Source organism: Hypanus sabinus, chromosome 16 (assembly GCF_030144855.1).
Source record: "Hypanus sabinus isolate sHypSab1 chromosome 16, sHypSab1.hap1, whole genome shotgun sequence".
NCBI classification, from domain to species: Eukaryota; Metazoa; Chordata; class Chondrichthyes; order Myliobatiformes; family Dasyatidae; genus Hypanus; species Hypanus sabinus.
The window spans coordinates 60,767,544-60,787,654 of NC_082721.1; the positions used below are offsets into that span (position 1 = coordinate 60,767,544).

At 41.7% G+C, this 20,111-nt stretch overlaps 1 protein-coding gene across 6 annotated transcripts in view; it reads left to right on the forward strand.

Annotated features, from left to right (window-relative positions):
* The window catches only part of LOC132405844 (ELAV-like protein 2), a 121,765-nt gene extending 119,440 nt beyond the window's left edge, over positions 1–2,325 (forward strand). For 5 of the 6 annotated variants that reach the window (XM_059990839.1, XM_059990837.1, XM_059990838.1 and 2 more), the window contains one exon: positions 1,998–2,325. In XM_059990839.1, coding sequence (XP_059846822.1) covers positions 1,998–2,325 — 328 coding nt within the window. Of the gene's footprint in view, positions 1–1,976 lie in introns of all 6 variants that reach the window. The other variant, XM_059990835.1, reaches the window with a different exon arrangement.
* Positions 2,326–20,111: the final 17,786 nt, after the last annotated feature.

Consider the following 20,111-nt stretch of genomic DNA (forward strand, 5'->3'; position numbering starts at 1 on the left):
TATAATAGGCTTAAAAATATTCCCTTGTGAATTATTTCATTAAATGTACAGTTGGACCAGATGCTACTTCTTGTTTAGAACAGGTTTTTTGTACCTTCAGGGACAAGAGCTGTTCTCCTAATCAATCATTAATTTCTCACACACCTCACCATGCAGGAAGACTCTGCCTCTTTGTGGGTGACATTTTCACGTTAACCCATGTTCTGATTTCAACCCAGTATTAGCAGTGGCTAGCACTGAGTTATGATGTGTAGATTTAATTGCCACAACAGCAATCTGGTAGAGTTACTGTCAGCGAGTTTAGGTCCCATCATGGCAACTGCAGAACTTAAATTTGATTTATTAAATAAATCTGAGGGTGAAGTCAAAGTCAAAGTAAAAATGAGAGGGGGTAATCTAATTGAAATGTATTGGATATTGAAAGGCCCAGAATGAGACCTGCTCTCTAAATCCAGAATTAGTTTGGGACTTGAACTTAAATCATCAGATCAACAGTCTAATTTCTGCGCTTGAGGAGAGTAAGAGAAAAAGAAGAGAGAACAAAAGACAGAGAGAGCGAGGAGAGTACAAAGCAGGAAAGATATGAGAGATAGAATGACAGGAGAGAGAGGGGGGAACAGAGAAGATGAACCTGCAATCTTTGTTTTGTAAGCTTTTCCATTCAAGGGCATTGGTGTTCCCATACCAGGCCATGATGCAACCAGCCAGCATATTCTCCACCACACACTTATAGATCCTGTGTGCAATGTCATTAGAAGGTCATTAGCCAAGTGAACTCTTACCTAAAGGGTTAACATATGAGGAGTGTTTGATGGCTCGGGACCTATACTTGTTTAGAATAAGGGGGGGATCTCATTGAAACCTACCAAATATTGAAGGGCCTAGATAGAATGGATGAAGAGAGGATGTTTCTAGTAGTGGAGGCATCTAGGGCCAAATGGCATGGCTTCAGAATATAAGGATATCCCTTCAGAACAGATATAAAGAGGAATTTCTTTAGCGAGAGGGTGGTGAATCTGTAGAATTCGTTGCTACGAAGGCCAAGTCCTATTTAAAGTGGCAGTTGATAGGTTCTTGGCAGCACAGACTCGATGAGCAGAATGGCCTAATTCTGCTTCTATGTCTTATGGTTTTATGGTCAAAGTTCAAAGTAAATTTATTATCACAGTACATATATGTCACCACATACAACCCTAAGATTCAATTTTTTGCTGGCATACATAGTAAATATAATAAACACAATAGAGTTGATGAAAGACTGCACCCAACAGGGCAGAAAATGTGCAAAAGACAACAAACTATGCAAATACAAAAAGAAAAAAAGAAACAGTAATAAATAAATAAACAATAAATATCCAGAACATAAGGTGAAGAGTCCTTGAAAGTGAGTCCATAGATTGAGGGAATAGTTCAGTGAAGGAGCAAGTGAAATTAACCCCTTTGGTTCAAGAGCCTGATGGTTAAGGGGTAATAACTGTTCCTGAATCAGGTGGTGTAGGTTCTGAGGCTCCTGTAGCTTCTTCCTGATGGCAGCAGAGAGAAGAGAGAATGGCTTGGACGGTGGGGGTCCGTAACGACGGAGGCTGCTTTCCTGTGACAGTACTCTGTGATGGGGAGGGTTTTACCCGGGTGGACTAGGCCATATCCCTACTTCTTGTAGGGTTTTCCGTTCAAGGGCATAGGTGTTTCCATAACAGGCCGTGTTGCCACCAGTCAATATACTCTCTACCGCACAGAAATTTGTCCTACCTGATCTTTGCAAACTTCTAATTAAGTTGAGGAAAGGTCGTGCTTTCTTTGTAATGTAATTTTTGTGTAGGACCCAGCAGGGAATCTCTGAAATGATTACATTGAGAAATTTATAGTTGTCATTCTTATGGAACATCAATGATTTTGAAGTAACTGTTGATGATATTGAAGTTCTTTTTGTTGTTGTGTGTATGAAGTGGTTAAATATCTGATTCACACCCAAGCAGCCCTCTCTCTCTGTCCACCAGGTTCTCTCCAATCACAATAGAGGGGATGACAAGCCTGGCAGGAGTGAACCTCTCAGGCCCCACGGGCACTGGCTGGTGCATCTTCGTGTACAACCTATCCCCCGAAGCAGATGAGAGTGTCCTCTGGCAGCTGTTCGGGCCTTTCGGAGCCGTCACCAACGTCAAAGTCATCCGCGACTTCAACACCAACAAGTGCAAAGGCTTCGGCTTCGTCACCATGACCAACTACGACGAGGCGGCCATGGCCATCGCCAGCCTGAATGGCTACCGCCTCGGCGACCGAGTCCTCCAGGTGTCCTTCAAGACGAGCAAGACACACAAGTCGTGAAGCCACCTCACGTACGCGCGCGAGAGAGAGAAAAACAAACAAAAAAAAACAAAACACAGAAGCGCCCCTTCGCAACACAAAAAAAGTAAAGGAAAATAATCAATATGCCACCAAACACACACACAGCAACAGAACAGAACAAAAAAAATCAAAAAAAAATCCATTAATATAACTGGGCTTACAGTGAAACACAGAACAGACTTTTTCTCAAGAGCCAGTGTTAGCATTATATTGATACAGGACATGTTACAACAAATAATCAGGAAGCTATTTCATAAACAACTTTGAATACTTTTTTCATAGCTCTTATTATATGAATATAATACATATAAAACAATACTACGCAGGGGGTTTTAACCCAGCCTAATATTAATAATAATGCTTATAACTGCCTTCTTTGAAGGTGATAATCTGTTGAAAGGGCAGAACAGAGAGCTGGGAAACTTTAGAACATTTTCACTAAGACCTGTTTTCGTGTGGTTGCAATTGACATATAGAGAAAAAAATCTTTTAAAGGGGAATATTTATGAATTACAGCTCATAATTAATTTACCTTTTTTCTCTTTTTCCTTGTTCCTTCCACGGTTTCATTAACCAAGAACAAAAAAAAATGTGCAATACCGAGCAGCTAAAACATTTGGGCTGGGCTCCGACAAGCAATGAAGTGCGTTACTGTAAACTAATTTTCAAAAAGTCTTTACTGAGTTGTTCACGGGTCCCTGCCAAGTGTTCTGTGCCATGAAAGGCGCATCCAGTTCATAACTTTGCATCCCTCCATGGGCAGTTCTTGCACAGAAAGTCTCTTTCAGTGCCAGCATCCCAAAAGAAAGCAGGTCACAGTCTGGAGTCATGAATAAGGAACAGTTTGGGTGTAAACTGTGTACCACGATCTTATTGGCAGAATTAGCATTTTGTAACTCGATGCATAAAAAGAAGTCTTGACCCTACTGAGGCTTATTATGGTCCCTACTCTATGCACACTGCAAGAAGGGGTTTAAAAGCACCTGTCTAACAGGGAGGGCAAAACTGCAAAGTGGACTTAACCTGCAGCACAGTAGCATGGTTTCAGAACACTTAGTAATGGATTGTGTCTGTTGAGTTAAACTATTTTCAAAATAGGTTTCCCCTTTAATAAAACGCTATGCATAATCTCATCTTAAAAATGACAGTGCCCCCACTTCAAAAATATTTGAGGGATACTTTTCTAGCTTCTGAGTAATTGTTATCTGACCTCCTCCATGAGAGAAACCGTGAAGACACTGAAACAATGTTTATGGCGTTCACCAAAAAAAAACTTGTACGTAAGCAGCATAGTTGTGTAGCCAGTTGCATGGTCTTTGTCTCCAGGGGCAACTTTGGCTGGCTAGATAGCACCAGGCCTAGTGTCTACGTGTGGGAATCTTTTATATGGGCAAATTAGCTCAGAGGCTTCAAGCTGTAGAGGTGGGATCTTCTACCCTCTCCTTTTGTTAGTGTAAGCCTGCTCTCTCTGGTTACCTGCTTTAAGCAAAGAATGTAGATTAGTGGCTAATTTCACTAAGACAGGATGTGGTTATACAGGAATATTTGTTCTTAATGGACCATTTACAATTTGTCAGTTATGAAGCAATCTTTTTTAACACAAAACTCATGGCATTGAGCCATCCTGTCGGACAGACCCTCGAACTTTTGGGAGGATGTAATGTAAAAATGTGCATTGATATCCCTATATTTATAAAGTAAAATTGAAGTATGAGATTCTTTCCTCTTTAAAAAGTGAACTGTTTACATGACAGGCTTCCTGGAGTATAAGAAAGGAGAGAATGCTTAACCTGTGGATGCCTTAGCAGGAAAAGTTTGCACTTTCTCAACTTCCCCTTACCGTCCTGTTGTTGTCTGTGCCTCTGGAAGGCTGAGCTGGGGAGGACTGTTCACATCCCCTGTTACAGAGCGACTCCTTATCAGACCACGTCGACCGCTGGCCACCTTCACCTCATGACTCCAGGTCGCATCTCCTTGGTGTCCTTCACACTTGCTGGTTCTTCGCAGAACTTCGTCTGACATTGAGGAAGGTTGGGGCAGATCTTCAGTCAGCTCTTGGTCAGGTACCTAATGACGCCTTGTCGCGATAACCAAAGCAGGACAGAACAAAGTATCAAACATTACCAACTACAGTAGGGCAGTCCAGCCCTGGTCTTAAAGTCAAACAGGCAGAAGACATTTTAAAATTATCCCTGTAGTGATCTCTCAGTCCCAATCCCTCCACATTCTGCAGACCTCTGCCCTCGTTTCGATATCCCATCTCATTAAACTCAAATCCAAGAACTCAAAACATTTACAGTACAGTACAGGCCATTCAGCCACGATGTTATGCCGACCTTTTGACCTACACCAAGATCAATCTAATCCTTTCTTCCCACATAACCGTCCACTTTTCTATCATCCATGTGTCTATCTAAGAGTTTCTTAAGTGCCCATAATGTATCTTGCTTCTTCCATCATCCATAGCAGGGCACCCACTACTCTCCAGTAAAAAAAATTTACCTCTGAATTTTTCCCCCATACTTTCCCCCAGTCACCTTAAAATTACGCTCTCTTGTTTTAGCCATTTCCGTCCTAAAAAAATGTCTCTGGCTGTCCACTCGATCTATGCCTTTAATCATCTTGTACACATCTATCCAGTGGTCATTCATCCTCCTTTACTCAAATAGAAAAGCACTAGCTCGCTCAGCCTATCTTCATAAGACATGCTCTCTAGTCCAGGCAGCATCCTGGTAAATCTCCTCTGCATCCTCTCTAAAGCTTCCACATACTTTCTATAATGAGGCAACCAAAAATGGAACACAATACTTCAAATAAATACTCTAGTACTGAACACAATACTCCAAACAAATATTTCAGTACTAAACCCAATACTCCAAATAAATACTCTAGTACTGAACACAATACTCCAAATAAATATTTCAGTACTAAACCCAATACTCCAAATAAATACTCCAGTACTGAACCCAATACTCCAATTAAATACTCTAGTACTGAACACAATACACCAAATAAATACTCCAGTACTGAACCCAATACTCCAGTTAAATACTCTAGTACTGAACACAATACTCCAAATAAATACTCTAGTACTGAAACCAATACTCCAACATCCTGGTGAATCTTTTCTCCCTTCTGAAGGTCCTGACCAACGCAATTTTCACCACCTCTATAAACAGTGAGTTCTTGATCATAACCATTCGTTGCATAAAATACCAGGTCCTCGCTTCCTTTTGTATCTTACTATTATTGCTCTTCCTATAGAGGCGACCAGAACTGGACACAACACTCCAAGTGTGAATATATCACAATATTCTGAGTAGATTCAACTGTCAGCCATTACAACAGTGCGAGCAGTGAGATGTTCATTACGGAGAATATATCATCTTGTGATAAAATCATTGTGTTGGTGCTGGCAAAAACCCTTCTCTTGTGTGCTAACTGTGGGAGGCTTCTCCTTTAAGGTAGAACACTGATGAGGTTGCCTGCATAATGCTAAAGTTCACAGGTTGGTCCCCATTGGTTGGAAAGGCCAGGCTGCTTCTTTGCGGTGACATGGCTAGGAGTTATGAACTGAGAGTCCCAGTGTTGCTGAGACTATGGGAGCTGCCCACTGACGGGTGGTCAGGTAGCACCCTCTCTTCACTGCCCTTGATTAAGACAGCATGGCCTGAGTGGTGGGGACCCTTCATGATGGATGTGCTTTCCTGCTCCTTGTAAATGTACTTCCCAGACCCACAATATTAGAAAGAGCCAATAGGATCTGAATGTTCTCTGTTCAGTCTCACCTAACTGATGAACAGAAGAGCATATGAAGGTTAGTGTTCTTTTTGCACTCTGCACATTTGACTCAAGAATCAAGTTTATTTATCACATGTACATTGAAACTCGCAGTGAAATACGTTATCTGCATTTACAACCAACCCATCTGAAGGTGTGCTGGGGGCAGCCCTCAAGTGTTACCGCACATTCCAGCATGTCCACAATCACAACATCAGCAAAACAAGCCCCATTCCTCCCTCCCTCACACCCACATACATACACAGTCCGCTAACCCTTAACGCAGGCTCTTTTCTTCAGCCTCCATCCGACTTGTGTGTGCATACTTGCAACACTCGTGGCCACAGCTTCAACATCACCCATAACAGCCACTTACTGTTTTCCAGCCCAGAGTGTTGTAGCAAACCACTCCTTCACATTTCCCACCATTAACACTCACTCACATGCAGTCACTTCACAGGACACTGCAGAGAATCAACAAAGGCTAATCTGATACCTTCCTTTCCACGCGCGTCTATAAAATGCACACACATCCACCCTCAATGGCCATGAACAGTTACAAGTACACGACCTTATATTAAGATCACTCTTGCATTGTTATTTGCACTACATCACGTGATGGCACGACGGAGGAAAGTCTTCCCTCCAGTTGCTGAGATTCCCAGGTGAAGGTAACTCTCCTACAAGTGTATTGTGGTCTGTCTCCTGTCCTGTACTGCCGGTTTGGAAATCAGTCATCTCCCTTCAATGATCGACACCTTTCTGTTCAAAGGAATAGGTGATGTTGGATGGGTGATGTAATGAGTTGGTAAACTCTCCTCCGGACAATTGAACCCTACACCCACGAGCTATCCCACAAGTAGAACAGAAATCTCCAGCTTTCTCATTTATCCATCATACTTCACCGCTTGTTGCTACAGCCCTCATACCTTCACTGCATTATGTGAATGAAGATGATTTAAAACTGCAATAGTACAAATTTCTCAGTGAGGTATAAGGACTGCTCAACACACCAAATCAAAGACAGAATTTATTGGAATTCAGCACTCTCCTGGTTGTCATGGAGCCAGCACACCCAGTTACAAAAGACAATGTCTACAAAAACACCCTATGAAATCATTCACTAATTTCACACGTTATATTTATCCTGACCCTGACCCTGCTATCGCCAGACTTAAAGGGACAGTGCCACTTTACTTTCACAGTACCGGTTCTATACCTACTTTCCCCATCCTCTTTTGTAAGTGCAGAAGGTTAAGGTTACAGTCCAGTGAAAATAGAGCGACTGAAGGGGATTAAACTGAGTCCCCCTCCTCCCCCTCCCAAGGACAGGCATTCTCTGACATTTGAGGACGCAGGGGAATGTGAGTAGGTGCAGAAATGCGTGACAATCGGCAATCTTTTTTGCCAGCTTAGGAATATTTTGCATTTCCGGGATGAGTCTGCAAGCAGGGACCTGGTATGGGAATGCAAATGTTTGGTTGACTACATCTTGTGTGGAGATGTACCTTGCGCACATGTGTATAACTTTCATGTAACAGATACCTAAGTTTCTCTGCTGATGAACTAATTCATAGTGGTGATTCAGAGATTTATCATTTGTCCGGATTGAGGCAGAGTGATATCATGCCCCAAGCCCATTAGTAATTTCTCTTGCTGAAAGAGAAACATTTTCCAATTGACGCCAGTGAAGTGACTTATTACAACTCTGCCATTTACTCAAACTTCAGGCTTTGGGACTCCCTCTCAGACTGGGATGACCTCTTTCCAAGGGAGAAAGGGGTGAGAGTAGATGCTGACGTCACCCCAGTGTTTTCTCAAGAATCCTGCAAGGTCTGCTTTTCGAGTCAAGTGCAGGAACTGTGTTCCCATGTAGAGTGCTTACACAGCTGTCTTCTCCTTGGAGCTGAATTGGTATTGGGCTCCCCAGCTATGATGTGCCGTTTATGTGAAACTTCATTTTTGTTGGTAATTCTAATTTGTCACATGTGTACGTCAGACTTGAGACATCATTATTATTGTACTGTAGCTCTTAAGTATAACATCTTCTGATATACTGTATCTTCACCTCCATTAGTTCGTAGGTAATCTGTGGCTCCCTCTAATAGGGAAACCAAATAACTCACTCTGTTCTCTCTCTCTAATACTCAGTAACCTTTCTTCTCTATATTTATTTGTGATATATCATTACCATCAGTAACATAGGTTTATAATTCTATAATTAATCGACGCCATATAATGCACGCCAGGAACAAATGGTTTCTCACCGTGGTATAATATGCTCAACACATGACATGAACTGCTTAGACCTCCCTAGGTGATGCAATGGCCATTTAAGTCAGCACCTCTCACTGTTGCTTTGCTACTTTGCATGACTATTGAAGAGACGATAATAAACTAGTCAAAGGATACCTATATGAGAGGTTCATTTTATCATGACAGCATTTACTCATAATGGTTAGCAATCTCATCATGAAACAGTACAGCAAGAATCCAAATTTTGTGGCTATTTATGTGCCTGAGACGCAAGTGACTATTGGAGAAGCATAAGCCTTGTTAGTTTAAGAAAGCTGGAAAGGGTGCATATTGCACACAATCACTTTCTTTTATGCTTTCTGAGATCTTATATTGCCTCTCATTAAGCAGCTGGCCACAAGGTACCCAGGAGGAAATACTTTGCCGAGTGGTCCTTCCAAAGCTCTGGGCTCCATGCTGTGTATCTAGATGGCTTTGTGTATGTATTAATAGAGCCGTTTGGGAAATATTGCTGTACAAATTGCTACCAAGATATAACCAGTCAACAAAACAGAAGCTCAGACAGGCCAGCAATAGCAGAGAATTATTCTTTGATTTTTTTTCAATTGAACTCTATTGACTTCCCCTTTCCATTGGAGACAACATTGGTTTTCCAAGCAACTACAGATAGATGTGATCCCACCCTCCCCATTAAAACACATTTTGGAGTTGTTTTGAAAAGCAAATTAATTATCTCCCCCTCCCACTTTTAACAATGGTTTCCCAATGCCCTCTGTACCATTTGGCATCAAACCACCTCTCAACCTCGTATTTCACTGTTTAGTTAAAGAATCAAAACCAGAATACAGAGAAAGTTGTGGAGATACAAAGATATTCTGTAGTGTTATCAGGATCTAAACTCTCATTACATCAGAGGTGGAGGTGAATTAAGCTCATCAAACCATTAAATACAGATGGATAACACACCCAAAATGTTAGCGGAATTGAGCAGGTCAGGGAGTCTTGATGAAGGGTCTTGGTCTGAAATGTCAACAGTTTATTCTTCTCCATTGATGCTGCCTGACTTGCTGAGTTCTTGCAGCACTTTGTACATGTTACTCTGGATTTCCAGTATCTGCAGAACCTTCTGTGCTTATATACAGAAGGATGCCTGTAGATAGTTCTAGAGAAGGTCTATAGTGTTCAGAACAAAAATGTCTCTAACAATCCTCTGAGTGTGGAAGGACTGACAAAGAGAAATGAAAGGTATTAATGTATAGGCTTTGTTAAAGATAAAATTCATAAGTGATTCCCTTTACAATGTATCTAAAAATCCTTAAGACCTGTTGAAGGAATACAATGCAGACTTTGAACCGTTCGTCTCCCCCTTCCGAGCTCTTCCTATTGTGATAGATAGATTATTGTAAAAAGTCCATATTACCATGCTGGGATGGGAGGGTTCTAACAGAACAACATTGGCAAAACATTTGATGACTTTTCATATTATAATAAATCTTGCCAAAGAGGCGATCTCTTTGATGTGAATGGGTTTAAAAAAATCTATTTTTATAAAAAAGAAAAAGACCTCATTGAAAATTTTTACAGAACCTTGATTGAAAAAAAAGAGAATATTTTGACAGGCTACGTTCTTTTAGTGGGAGGGGAGGACAGTTTTGTCACGTGTGCTCTAGATTGATAACTTTTTAAGACAAAAAAAGGGAGCATAAAACACATTGTTTACGAGCAAGAATTGTAAGTTTGTACTCAGTGATACTGAGAGCATATCGTTTGATGGGAGCACTTTCTCAACAGTACAGGTTCCACACAGTGACATCATAACAGCTGACAAGATTTCGTTGAGGCCTTCCTGTTTAGTTGCTGTAATAGATCGACATTTTTAAAGAGAAGATTGCCAAAAAAATAAAAGTCAATTGACTTTCGATTTCCTGGCTTAGCCGGTCTTTGAAACCTGTTTTATTTGAACAAGACGGGAAAATTGTCATGTTCACAAGGTCCTTTTTTTACTTTCTTCCTTTTGTTGGTGTAAGTTTTCATTTTGAGGAAAATAATTCAACATTTCTTCTGAAGTACGCATTGTTGTTCTCCCTCTCAGCATTTGCAAAGTCATTCATTATAGATGAAGGGTTTGAGTTGATTTTGATAGACCCAGTAAGATGCTATTAAAATATGTTGTGTTTCTTACCTAATTTGAATGTCTGGCCCCAAAGACAGTTTATGGCAATTTTTATAACAAAAACTTCACCCTTCCCCCCTAAATAAAGTTATTGTTCATTTACACAGTTGTAGAGAAGTGTCAGACTTTAGTTAGATCTTGTCTCTTTAGTTAGTTATGTCAAGCAGATATCTGTCCAGTATGTGGACAACTGCCTAGTGTTGGTTGGCACTAACACAGTCCCGCTTGGTGGAGCATAACACCAGATGTCACCGACTGTTAAGAGATTTTTCTAATAAGTCAAGGAAAACCAGCTGGGACAGGCGGTCTCTGCGGTGAAGACCTGGTCTTAGTGATTCATCCAGACCCATTCTCAATATTGTGCCTCTGACCACTAACGCGGCTTATGAAGACCGACCAACCACAATGCCACCCCCGCCCCCTTCCTTCTGCTGTTTTTGCTGGATGTTAAACACTCAGCAGCTCAGAAAGGGAGAAAGCTGGGGTCTTCTAGAAAGAGCCCAACTAAAATTTGGTCCGGAATACCAAAGTCGTAGGCACGGGAATTAAAAGGACGATGTCAAGCTTTTTTATTTTTGACACTATTCTCTTTAATCCAAATAGTTTGATCATTTGTTTGAGGGCCTCAGTATATTTATTTATCTTTACCACCTCTTTAAAATTTGTTATTCTTCCTTTTTTGGGGATGGTAGGTGCTAATTGATCCTTTGTGTGTTCCTGAGGAAAGGTTTTTGGAAAGCTACTGACGCAAGCCCTACCTTAACTTATTCAAAACTGAGCAAAGCACTAAAGGCTCTGCTACCTTTTAAATAAAAGCTTTAGATTTCCAATTTTGCTTTGACCCATGTTGACGTTGTGTGTGGGGGTGGAGCTTTTTTTAAAAAATTCCCCCTCCTCTCCCCCCAGGACTTGACTATTTACCAAACTTGCTAGTTAGTTTGCATTCTCACTTTTTTTGCTATTATTTTTTCTCTCTTTAACGTCAGATGTTTCTTTGTGTCCGGAACTCTATGTGTAAAACATGGGTCTCATTTTGTTAGAATAGTTTTTAAGATTAAAAAATGGTTAAAAAAAGATTTTCTATTGTTTTAAAACCGTGTTAAGTGTATTGTACAAATCTGTGGTAGCTTACATTACAGAACAAAAAAAATGTAAAAAAAAGCACCATGACCTAGTTAATATTTTGGCAATTAATAGCTTCTTGTAGCTTAACTTATTCAGAGATTGAATATATATTATTGCATTGTAAAAGTCGTTCTGTGTATATTTATGTTTCCTTTATATTTGCAAGTTTTAAACAAAAAAAATGACATTAATTTTACCAATATGTGGTTTAGCTTAATTTATTCTAAGGGAACAAACTTAAAGTTTGAGGATGGCTCTCCTTAGTCAGGTGCACTGATTATGTCGTGATTCATACGAAACAAAAAATATTGAGTATTAGGAAGTTACTTTGTGTGATAGTTGTTATAACTTTGCTATTACTTTTGTCTTGTTAAACATTTTCAGTCTTATCCTAATAGTAGTGTCGATGGATTTTAACATGTTATCGCTTGGTATTTCTTTGCTTCCATTTGGCCTCTTTGCCAATCCTCTAATGGCGCATTGAGTAAACGGTGACAACCAAAGGGAAACTTTAACAAGTCTCGGAGATACTCGCGGATGATTTTTTTCCGAATGAGAGAAGTCCAGCTGACTGGATTATAAAGTCAGGGGTTGGGGTGGGGGGGGGAATGGGAGGCACGTTCAGGGTTCATGAAAATACTGAACAAAATGTATCCCTGAACTTGGTGGATCGAGTGTACAAAGCATTAGCGGGGAGGCACAGATCTTTTTTCTCTTTGGTGTATTTAGTTGGGGGAGAGGGTAAAAGTTCCCACGATCCTTTAACTTAATATTTATTTCGATGGTAAATTATGGCTGATTTCTTGTTGGAACAAACTTGCTAGTTTAGAGTATTTATTACTGGGAATACAAATGTGAAAGCTGTAAACATTTTTCATTGAACTGTTTGATTATTTGTACTTTTCATGCCAGACAATAAACTTCAGAATCTTACTGCAGATTCATGCTGTTGTCATATCTTTACAACCGGTCCAGATTTAAAGCTTTTTAAGGTTTTACGAGATGCTGTTGTTAAAATACACTCCTTCACATTTCCCACTTGTCTAATATGTTATTGAGTCATTGTGTTAGCCCTTTGGCCTAACTCGTCATGCTGGCCATGGGGCCTACCTAAATTAGTCCCATTTGCTCACATTGGGCCAATACCTCTCTAGCTGTCCCCTATCCATATACTTACCCATTGTCATATAAATGTCTTAAAGTCAAAGAGCAGGGTAACAGGGCCTTTGGCCCACCTTATCCATGCTGATCAAGGGGCCCATCTAAGCTAGTCCAATTTGTAGGTATTGGGTCCATATCCCTCTAAACCAGGGGGTCCCCAACCTGGGGTCCACAGATCCCTTGGTTGTGGTTATGCTCCATGGCATAGAAAAGGTTGGGAACCCCTGCTCTAAACATACGCTATCCATCTGCACATCCAATATTGTTAATCCCATATCAGAATCAGGTTTAAAATCACTGGCAAATATTGTGAAATTCATTGATTAACAGCAGCAGTGCAGGGCAATACATTAAAAACTATAAATTAAATAAGTAGTTCAAAAAGAGCAAAAAAATGAAGAAAAGATAATGAGGTAGTGTTCATGGCGGTTCATTGTCTATTTAGAAATCTGATGGCGAAGGGGAAGAAGCTTTTTCTAAAACATCGAGTGTGCATTTTCAGGCTCTTCTACCTCCTCCTTGATGGCAGCAATAAGAAGAGGGCATGTCTTGGGTGATGGAGGTCCTTAATGATGGATGTTGCCTTTTTGAGGTACCAGCTTTTGAAGGACTCCTCAATACTGAGGAGGCTATTGTCGTGGATGGAGCTGGTTGAGTTTACAATGTTCTGCACCTGGTTAGAATGCTCTCCACAGCTACACTCATCTCAACCACTTTCTCTGGCATCTCATTCCATGTAGGGGGCATGTCAGAGGAAGGTTTTTACTCCGAATCTGGTAGGTATATACAGTGCACTTCTGGGGGCGGTGGTAAAGACTAATAGATTAAGAAACTCGCACTTAGATGAAAGAAACATGGAGGGAAGGTTAGATGGATCTTAGAGTAAGCTAAAAGCTCAGCCCAACAGCCTGTGCTGTTCTATGTTCTATACTGACCCGACTCTGCATGAGGAAGTTGCCCCTCAGGTTCCTTTTAAATGTTTCTCCACTCACCTTAAACCTAGTTTCAGGGCTCCAACCTGAGATATTGACTGCCCATTTTCCTTCCACAGAAGCTGCCTGACCTGGTGAGTTCCTCCAGCGTTTTGTGTGTTCCACCAGACTGCAGCAACCGTCGCCTCTCATGTCTCCTCTAGTTTTCAGTTCCCTTACCCTGGGAAAAAGAGACGAGTGCATTCACTGTATCTCTGCCCCTCATGACTGTATACACCTGTTTCTGCAGACAGTGGGGGTTGGGTGCAGGGGACATTTAAACAAGGTTATCATACAGGGTGGAGAAGGTGCCCTGTCTGCCTCTGCAGACGGCATGGTAACTGGGGCCTTAGAGTTAAGGCAGCTGATAGAAATATGAGAGCAAAGTTGATGAGATATCTTCCCAGCCAAGAAGACCTACACCATCCCATTCACCTCCTCCCTCACCACCACTCAAGGCCCCCAACAGTCCTTCCAGGTGAGGCAACATTTCACTTGTGAGTCTGTCAGGATTGTCTACATTATCCAGTGTACTTGGTGCGGCCTCCTCTACATCGGTGAGACCCAATACAGATTGTGGGAACTGCTTTGTCAAGCAGCTTCACTCACTCCATAATAGACAATATTTCTCAGGGTAAACTATTTCAATTCCACTTCCCATTCCTCTACTGCCATGATGAGGGTACTCTCAGGTTGGAGCAGCAACAACTCATATTCCACCTGGGTAACCTCCAAGCTGACAGCATGAACATCAATTTCTCTAGCTTGAGGCAATTTCTCTCCCCTCACCCTTCTCTCTTTTTCCATTCCCCGTTCCAGCTCCCCTCGTACCTCTTCTGTTCTCCTCACCTCACTCTGGTGCCCTTCTTTCTTCCTGTTCTCCTGTGGTTTACTTTCCTCTCCTATAAGATTCCTTCTTCTTCACCCCTTTACCTCTTCCACCAATCATATCCTGGCTTCTTACATTATCCCACTCCTCCACGCACACACATTCTCCCTCACTTGGTCTCACCAATCACCTTCCCACTCATTTTCTTATTCTGGCTTCTGCCCTCCTTTTTTTCCAGTCCTGATGAAGGGGCTTGGTTGGTTGGTTTATTATCTATGTCACATATTCTGAGGTGCAGTGAAAAGCTTTGTTTTGTATGTCATTTGTACACATCTATTCTCCACATTCAAGGCGCTAGAGCAATAACAAGGGGCCTAGAAACGGGGGGGGGGGGGGGGGGGTCACAGTCTCACAGTAAAGGGTAGCCATTTTGAACTAAATGAAGAGGGTGGCCAATCTTTGGAATTCTCTACCCTGGAGTCAGTCTTTCAGATAATTCCAAACAGAGATCAATAAATCTCTGGATTTATTGGAAAGAAAAGGAAATTAAGGAAACAAGAATAATGTAGGAACATAAAGATGAGACTCCACTGGACAGGATAGCAAAAGGTCGCGGAGGATCATAGGCCCAGACAGCTCCATCACGGGCACAACCCTCCCCGAGATCAAGGACATCTTCTTCACCAGGGTGGCATCCATCACTAAAGACCCTCAGCATCCAAACATGCCCTCTTCTCATTATTACCATCAGGAAAGAGGTGCAGGAGCCTGAAAACAAACACTCAATGTTTCAGGAACAGCTTCTTCCTCTCTGCCATTAGATTTATGAAAGTACCACAAACCCATAGATGCTACCTCATTCTTTGGTCTTTATTGCACTGATTTTTTATATATATTTCTTATTGTAAATTAAGGCAATTTTTAAAATATATTGCACTGTACTGCTGCTACAAAACAACAAATTTCATGACATACTCTATGCCATTGATAATAAACCTGATTCAGATTCATTTTAACATTTAAACATATTTAATTATTTCAATAGTACCACTAGGGAGGAAGTACAAGACCCTGAAAAGACCCATACTCAGCAAATCAGGAACAGCTTCTTTTCCTCTTGCATCAGGTTTCTGATTGGTCCATGAATCCATGAACACTACCTTGTTATTCCATGTTTTGCACTATTTTTGTAATTTATAGTAATTTTTATGACTTTGCTCTGTATTACAAAACAGGTCATAAGCTAGTGATAATAAATAAGATTGTATTCTGAGTTTAAAGATCAGCTATGATCTTGATGAAAGTTGGAGTCGCTCAAAGGGCTTGTGGTCAGTACCTGCTCCTCCAGTAAGTAACTTGGTGCCCTACGCAATGTAAAGAGCTGTCTCCCAGCACAGCCGGACACTAGTCCTGGAGACACAGCTAAAATGGAAAGTAAAGATTGAAAAAAAAACACAAAGAAAATTCCTTTTTTCTACTTATTGTCATTTTTTGACTTCAAACAAAGACTCGGCTTGGTGGGCAGAACTTCAGTAGTCCGCCCTAAAATACTGCCCCTCGGCCGGCAGAGCCTTCTGAATATGACCCTGTAAGGGCGGTGGTACTTTGTATTTTTGTTCACTTGGCCGCAGCTGGTTGTGCAGCATCTATCTGACCTCAGTGGATGGACCTAGTTACAAATTTCTGTTATAGAACCATAGAACCATTATCTGCTCAGGCAAAAGGATCAGCAAGCAAAGGTAACCACATTCATCAACATACAGTCACACATTCAAGGATTCTACAACTCAAAATAAAAAAATATTTTTTATTTATTTTATTTGTGTTCTTTTGCACATTGTCTTTGTTATTTATAGCTTGTCATAAATTCTATTGTATTTCTTAGTTTTCTAGTAAATGCCTGTAAGAAAATGAATCTCAGGGCAGCATGTGGTGACATATATGTACATTGATAATAAAGCTACTTTGAGCATACTTTATAACTCTCCTTCGGTTTTCTGCAGCACTGCCCTCACTATTTTCTCACCTAGCTTGAGAGGGGTTCCTTGTTCACAACCTCCACTCCACCAAGACTGGAGATAAATTTCCTCCATCTTCAACACCAAGATAGAATAGTACTCAGGCAGGTACCCCGACTGGGCTGGGTTGTATTTGTCATATATACATGGAAACAGAGTGAAATCTGTCATTTGTGTCAAATCAAATCAGCGAGAATTGGGTAGGAGACAACCCACAAGTTTAACCACATTTCCAGCGCTATCATAGCATGTGCATAACTTACTAACCCTAACCCATCGTTTGGAAAGTGAGAGGAAACCAGAGCACCCAGAGGAAACCCACACGGTCAAATTTCCCTCTCCCCTTTCAGCATTCCAAGGGATTAGTCCTTTATCTCTTCTAACCAACCACTTTCCTTCCCATGGGACCACAATGCACAACACATGCACTTTTCCCACTCCATTATCACCATCCAGGCAGATGAACAATCCTTCAATGCATCAGTGATCGACTTACACTTCATCCATAAATGGTGTTCAGATCTCATTATATGGTTTCTTCTACTTTGGAGAAATCAAAATCAGATTCAGAATCAGTTTCACATGCAAACATACGGTGAAATGCACCATTTGCGTCAATAACCAACACACCAAGAATGTGCTGGGGGCAACCTACAAGTGTCAACACACATTCCGGTATTAACATAGCATGCCCACGATACTAAAAAAAACAAGGCAGAGCACAAAACAGAACAAGTGACAAAGCAACAACAGCACAACAGACCCCATTCCTCCCTCTAGCCCCCAACGGAGTCGAGGATTCACAAACATTGGGTCTTTGACTTCCCAGTGCACTCACAGAGATTCACAGATTGGAGACCATTTGGTAGAACTCCTCCATCTGATCTACAGTGGAAACCTGGAGATTCCAGTTAGCTGCCATTTTATTTCTCTGAGAGGGCCCCATTGAAAAGCGTAGGAAGTAGATATTGACTATGGAGGAACAGCACCCTATCTTCACCAGTGACCCTCAGGACTCAAACAAAGTTCCAGCTTGTTATTAATGAAGTTTTCAGTTTTGGTCAGCCTGCTATAGGAAAGATGCCATTAAGCTGTGAAGGGTGCAGAGGAGATTTATGAGGCTGTTCCCGTCCTCGAGGGACAGAGTTACTGAGGTTGAGCAGTTTTTGAGTTTTTCATTGGAGTGTAGGGAGATGAGGGGTGATCTTATACAGGTGTATAAAATCATGAGGGGCAAAAATAGGGTGTCTTTTTTTCCAGGCCTTGGGAAACCAAGAGCAAAAGGACATGGGTGAGAGGGAGGAACCTGAGGGAAAACCGTTTCACCCAGAGAGTGGTGTATATGGAATAAGCTGCCAGACGAAGTGGTTGAGGCAGGCACATTAAAAACATTTAAGAAGTACTTCAATGGGAACATTAATTGGGAATGTGCAGTGGCTCCCAAAGCAGGTGATATCGCACCCCCCCCCCCACCATCCCGGGACTGTGGGAGTTTCTAAGGGGCCAATAAAGATTAAGGAGACTGTGGGAGGCACATGGTAACAAGAGGGCATCTAAGGGATTACAGGCTTAATTTAAGAAATTAATTATTTTAATTATTTCTTATAAGCTTTTGATCATCAGTGCCTCATAATTGATCACAAGATCATACAATCACCTCATCTCTTGCTAACCCACTGTTCTCTCAGACTTTGCTTGAAGCACATTATAGTTTTTGAAAAGCACTTCTGCATTTGGCATATTGTGAGAAATCTGGAGATGGCAAGGCAGTGTTGGTGAATCATGGCAATGTGTTGCGGGTTGCTTATAAAACTTCTAAATATACTCCCTCTGAATACTCACTGCAATTTGCAACCTGTGGTGGTTGTCCATCATGTCCAATGATGACGGGACACTTGTGCAGGAGAGTTTTTAAAACTGGAAAAGCCATAGCACTGGGTCAGTTCTACCCTCTTGACCTCAGAAGTCCTGGCCCAGTGGTATGAACAAACATCACAGACTGGTGTCCTCCTTGGTTGCAGTAGTTGACGATGACGTCTTCTGTGCCTTGTCTTGTCCTTTGCTCTCCACAGAGCTTTGCAGTACCACTTTCCTAGCCATTGGATCGCACTGCTAGGACAGGGTTGTTCCTGTCTCACTGGGGTATGAGGCTGCCAGCTAACCTCTCCTGCATTAGCCAACCTGTCAAAGCAGTGCATCAGGCCACTGTTGCATGCAAACAATCTCTTAACTGAATGTCCAGTGGGGACCAAAGGTGAGTGAGCGAGCTGCCGGAATGGACAGGACAAGCCCCTTCACCAAAGGTGTTACCCCTCCCTGGACACCCCATCTGCAGCCTGTAATTTGCCTTTGAACAATGTACTTTTGAACCACATTAATGAACAGGCGATTTCATGATCCTCTTAAAGAGCTCGGCAAACTTAACTCTCAAGCATGCAGGTACAGTATCCTTACATGAAAAAACGTACGTCATCATAGTTGGAAGAGAGAAAGGAGGGGTGGACTTCAAGTCAGAGTAAAAAATCCAAGGAATGAAAAACTTGCTACCCAGCATCTGCTAGCAAAGGTTCAATTGCTGGAGAAGACTGAGGACCAAAGGCAAGATTGCTATTTCAGAGGGAAATGAGGAATTACTCTATTCTGTGTTTCATGGAGACATGGCTCACTCTGGACTGGTAGGTATGTCAGTAAGACCCAAAGTCATCTTGACCGGACTGCTGATTTGGAGAAGCCAAAAGATGGGTTTCTGTGTTTCATGATCAACTCCTTGTGGTGCCTGGGCACAGTGGTCTTTTGTGTTTGTGCCCCCAACCTGGAACATCTAACAATTAAGTGCCGACCACTTAAGAGAGTTCTACTTCTTGATCCTTACTGCAGTGCACCCACCGCCAAAAACAGATGTTAATCAGGCACTCAAGACTTTGAATGCCGCTACCACCAAACAAGAAATAGCCAACCTGGACACATTTCAAATCATAGTCCGGGATTTCAATCAGGCTTGTTTGAAGAAATTCCTGCCCAATATCATCTACATGTAACCTGCAGCACCAGGGGTCCCAACACATTCAAACGCTGCTATACTACAATTAGGAATGCCTACCATTCCAAGCCTAGACTGCAGTTCACTAAATCTGATCTCTTGACTGACCTTTTCCTACCTGCATGGAGGCAGAGGCTAAAGAGCACAGCTCCAGACATTAGGACAACAAAGAGGTGGTCGAGGGAGGCAGAGGGGCAGCTTCAGAATTGCTTTGAGTCAGTGGATTTGGCCAAGTTCAAAGCCTCAACAGAGTACCCGAATTAATACAGCATGGCTGTCACAGACTGCATAGAATCAGTTATAAATGAGTGTCCCCCCCACAAAAACATTCAGAGCCTTCCCCAACGAGAAGCCCTGGATGAATTATGAGATCTGCAATCTGCTGAGGACTAGATCTGCATTCGAGTCTGGA